We start from the raw sequence: 4,849 nt of genomic DNA, 5'->3' as shown, positions 1-4,849 counted from the left end.
CGGCGCACCCCAAATCCCTTTGGGGGACGCGACTGGAGATGCTCTAACCTTTTAAAAAAAATGTTGACCAACGGGAGAATAATCCCTCCCTTGGCTATACGTTGTTAGGTAGGATGAGACTCTCCCAGCGGATAGACGCTAGGATGATAACCTGGTTTAAAGTTCGCCCCTCCTTACGAAATTCCCGCGAGATGAGGATCGAACCCGGGTAGGCTAGCTGCGCACTCGCTTGCCTTGCCACTGATGGTTCTCACCTTTCAACACAAATCATGAATTTCACGCAGGAGAGCAGGCCGTATATCTGATCAAGCAGGTACCACTCCTTAAGCACATCGGTTTTCCTTTCTACAAAAACCAATATTACTATGTTGTTTACTGCTTCCTAGGACACCAAACCAACAGAGTGGCACCTCGCCAGCTGACACGCATATATATCATATGGCATCCTCAGAAAAAGGAACAGCCAAAAACACAGAAGCATCTCTATAACATGTCATCTATACTACAGTTTTATTCTGATTACCATTAGGCATGAACTTTACAATATCAAGTCCTATAAGCCTCTAATCGAAGGTCGTGTGTGTGGGTATTGGGACATCTCACCAGCTGGCATCTTTACTATCTATGTGGGTTTGAACAAACCCTAGGTCTCGGGACGACACTCAGCAACATGTCATATACAAGCATCCAGAACACCTCATACTTGCCTTTATTGTTGGAGCATCTGATGCTGACTGATCAAAAGTTGGGCGTAAACCAGCTCGTTCCAGGAATCCGGTACTCCGGGTAGACACCAGTGGCTGCAGTCCTGGTATATCTCAGGCGATCTCCTCTCCTCCTCGGTCAGGTGTTGCTTGCGGTAGATTGAAGGGTGTGCATCCTTTCTGTAGTCAGTCAATCTTGTTATGTTCAAGTAAACAACCGGAGTCCTCATCTTGTGGATCACATCCTCCAAGATGCTCATTTTTGGTGGGTAGGTTGAAAGGTAATGCTCATTTTTAATTGGCTCGGTCTCCTTGTCACAGCTGCCACCTGAATTCCATTGCCCTCCACTGTGAGATGCACAACAGGGTATTAGTTCAGTCAAGGGCATGTCAACTAAAACATCACATATAGAAGTTCACAGAAAAGGCTACACACTTTCTGCTATTGTTCTGTTATCTGATGGTAATGGAATTCGACCCTGTTATTGGGAGTTGTATGAAAAAAAAGGCTACACACCTGAAATGAGATGCTGAGTAGCCTCTGAACATCACGGTTGTTTTCTTGGGATTTACATTTGCATCAATCCATTTGGACCAGGTTACAAGAGCTTTATGAAAGGCATCCACAACATTTAACTCACTATATATGTGATTACCTTCCTGGTAATAGTCCTTCCTGTGGCACATTAAGTATATCTTCAGTGTTCAATCATTCGAATGCATTGCAAGTGCGTAAGTAATAAGAATGAAATGATGATGATTGTCCAACAAGAGAGCAGTAGAAATTGTTACCCTAGGGAAGTTTTTTCATGTGTCCACCAATGTCCAGTGTTAAAAATGATAAAGTCTGCATCCTTGTACTTTGGTGCTGATTGCTCGACAATGTCAAGCCTAAGAGTTTCTTTTTTATTTCCATTGCTGACTCGTGTCTCCCATTCTTGGACTAAGAAAGGGGAGCGGAAGAACTCGACACTGCAGTTATAGTCCTAAACAACAACAAAGAATACGTTCTAATTACTTAAATGAATGTAGAGTATAGAGTGATATATAACAAATAGAAACTGTAGAACATATATACCGTGAACAAGAAAGAGTATGATCCCTCGGTCTTAAACTCTCGCCTACCAGATGCCTCAAAAACCTTTTTCTTGTCCTTGACAGAGTGCCTCAAGATGCAAACCAGGGATTCCCACATGTTCCTATTGAGTGAATCACCAACAAAGACCAGCCGTTTTCCCCTCAGCCTCTCCAACATATCAGTTGGATTTAATCTAACAAATCAAATAACAGAATCGGGCATGTTACACACGAATTATGAAATGAATTAACCGACATTTCATTGAGCTATTCTACTAATGTTTCCTCACCTTGGGATGCTGCATTCGCTGGGTTGCCATCGGAGCTTTTCGTACGCTTGATCTGGCCGGCCATTGCGATGGCAGTCAAAAGGTTCATCGATATGAGGACATGATCCCCCAGGATAGAGAGGGTACGATTCATCCCGAACCCAGTTCCCATGGAACATATCACAGCCAGCCATCTCCTTTATCCAGTCAACCTTCTTATTTCCACTGGAGCCACCCGCTTGTTTAGTTGATGACACATTCCCCTTCAATGAGGCGATCATTTGGGATGAATGATCTTTCAATGAACCTGCACTACCCTGGGGAGTTGTTTCCTTCTTAATCACCGTATGACCACTTTCACCAGAAGAAGCTCTGCTAGTCTGGTCCTGTTTCTTCACAACTGGTGATGCTACGAGGGTCTGATTCTTGCTTGAAGAACCAACATCTTTCTCTCCTGCAATCGCTGGACTTTTAGTCTGATTATTACTAGTTGAAGCCACATCTGCACTCGTTTTATCCTGCTGAACTCCGCCATTTTCGGCACTGCTCTTCACTGGACTAGGGCTTGGTGATGATTTACGGCTTGCACCGCCATTTCCACTCCCTGACTGAGCATCAGACTCATTGTTCAAATCAGGCTTTGCAACCGTGTCACTTCCGGCAGAACCATTGCTCGCAGCACCAGCTGCATCCGCTCCACCAGCCTTCGCCGCAATGCTATTTCCACCAGCAGAACCACTGCTCGGAGCAGCACTTGCAGTCACTGTCTGGTTATCAGACCCAATTTTGGAGTCGGCTTTCGCCGTAGTGCCATCTCCAGCAGCACTACTGCCGGAGATTCCAACTGAACCCTTGATGTCTGCTTTCACCAGGCTGCCATTTCCGGCGGCAGTATTACCAGTCGGAGCTTCAACTCCCGACTGCTTACTGGATCCACCGCTCTCCTCCTCGGCCTTCGCCGCGGTTCTGTCTCCGGCAGAACTACTAGTTGGGGATCCACCTCCATCCCCTGCCTGAGTACTAGAACTAACTGCACTTGTTTCTTTATTCCGATCTGCCGCACTAATCGGCGCACCGCCACTTGAAGGGGCAGAATTATCCGTCGGAGCCTCTACTCCGTCTTTGCTGCCGCTCTTCGCGGCGGCGGTGTCCGTTCCGTCCGGCGGTGCACCCGCACCGCTGGCATTGCTGGTGGGCGCACCACCTCCACTTCCCAACTGCTTATCGGACCCAACCGTAGCAGAATTACTGCTCCCTGCTCCGCTTTCCACCTGCGTACTATCCCCATCACGACTCACCTGGCTCGATCCGCTGGCCTTGCCACCGCCGGCACGGGGCGACGGCTCCGGCGAGGGGGCGGAGGAGTTGGTGGGGAAGATGGACGAGAAGAAGGTCGAAACCTGGGAGCGGTACGGCGCCGTGGAGGCGTACACGCCGTCGAACCACGAGGCCCTTCCCTCGCCGACGATGGCAGAGGCAGCGGGGGCCGGGGGCGAGGACAGTGCGATGTACGCCGTCAATGCGGCGAAGGCCACCGCGAAGGCGTACACCACGAGCCTCGCGCTGCGGCGGGAGCGTCCCGCTCCGGTGCCGACGTCGGTGCACGCCATGGCCGCCAGGCCGCTCTGCTTCCACATGCCCTTCATCCCGCCAGCCCGCGCGGCGGCGGCACTAGCGGCTGCGGCCGCGGCGCCGGGACAGAGCTCGGCAGCTGTCGACTTGGGGAAGTGGTGCAGGCGAAGAAGCGAAAGTGACAGAGGAGATGGCGAGTGATTTGAGGAAGCTTTCGGGAGGTGGAGAGTGGGGAAGAAGGGGCGTGTGCGTGTACGCGGCTGGGTGGCTTAGAAAATTTGGGAAGGTGACGATACTAACGGGTAACTGAATCGCTGACCTATTTTAGGTTTGTTTTGTTTTACCGTTTATCGACTTGCTTTTTCTTCGCAGGGTCAAAGGAAGGTCAAAAGGACTCTAGGAGTAGTAGTAGAAAAATGTGAATGGTAGATTATATAGTAATAAATGGCGATTTACATAAAAATAACCCTTTTCTAAAACTATAGCACAGACTGACCCTCGAGTAAACTATTTCACCCATCTAATCTTTTTGTGTGGCGCTCCTCTCATGGGCGCCGCACCTGATAGAGTGGCGCCCATCCGACGTGGCGCCCTCGACGCTGAGGTGTGCTTGAATCTGACGTGGCAGGATGTGTGGCGCCGCCCACACCGGCGCCACACTTTGAAAGTGTGCCGTCCGTGGCAAGGGCGCCACACATCCTGTTATGTGTGTCCGCGCGAGCCGCCCCATTCTTTGTTTCTTCCTCCCTCAGCTCCAAGGCGGCCGGCTCTCCCCCCCCCTCCCCCAAATCCCTACTCAAATCCGTTGAACTCCACACTCGGGAGGTGGAGGGTGGGGAAGAAGGGGCGTCTGCATGTACGCGGCTGGGTGGCTTTAGAAAATTTGGGAAGGTGATGATACTAACGGGTAACTGAATCGCTGACCTATTTTAGGTTCGTTTTGTTTTTCCGTTTATCGACTTGCTTTCTCTTCGGAGGGTCAAAGGAAGGTCAAAAGGAAAATGTGAATGGTATTCACAGAATAGAGAATACATCGTCGTCCATTTCATCTACTCCCTCCGCTCCTGAAATAGTCTATGTTCTAACTCTAAAATTGTATTCTAAAACAATCTATATTTTAGCTTTTAGTCAACAATGATATTGACAACTAAGTGATTTCGCTCTTTTTATTGGATGTTTTTTAAATGTAGTTTGGATTGGTTATTCACATGTCTAAGTAGTAGTAAT

At 49.1% G+C, this 4,849-nt stretch overlaps 1 protein-coding gene across 1 annotated transcript; it reads right to left on the bottom strand.

The window, feature by feature from the left end:
* Positions 1-401: 401 nt before the first annotated feature.
* Positions 402-3,882, bottom strand: LOC127317789 (uncharacterized). The gene is made up of 5 exons (XM_051348378.2): positions 2,072-3,882; positions 1,783-1,975; positions 1,497-1,690; positions 1,222-1,380; positions 402-1,052 (listed from the first exon to the last, which is right to left on the bottom strand). The coding sequence occupies exons 1-5, from the start codon at positions 3,694-3,696 to the stop codon at positions 710-712; spliced, it is 2,514 nt and encodes an 837-aa protein (XP_051204338.1). The 5' UTR covers positions 3,697-3,882; the 3' UTR covers positions 402-709.
* Between the last annotated feature and the right edge of the window lie 967 nt (positions 3,883-4,849).

The sequence above is a fragment of the Lolium perenne genome, chromosome 7 (genome assembly GCF_019359855.2).
Source record: "Lolium perenne isolate Kyuss_39 chromosome 7, Kyuss_2.0, whole genome shotgun sequence".
Classification (NCBI taxonomy): Eukaryota; Viridiplantae; Streptophyta; class Magnoliopsida; order Poales; family Poaceae; genus Lolium; species Lolium perenne.
Note: the sequence above shows the minus strand (reverse complement) of the source record. Positions and strands in the feature narration are given on the sequence as shown.

What these genes read in the sequence shown, in the direction of transcription:
- LOC127317789 (XM_051348378.2), bottom strand. Translation starts at nt 3,696, where the DNA reads ATGAAGGGCATGTGGAAGCAGAGCGGCCTGGCGGCCATGGCGTGCACC. An exon ending in CATGAAAAAACTTCCCTAGG is followed by an intron (nt 1,381 to 1,496) that starts GTAACAATTTCT and finishes AATGTGCCACAG; the next exon opens with GAAGGACTATTACCAGGAAG. An exon ending in TACTCAGCATCTCATTTCAG is followed by an intron (nt 1,053 to 1,221) that starts GTGTGTAGCCTT and finishes TGCATCTCACAG; the next exon opens with TGGAGGGCAATGGAATTCAG.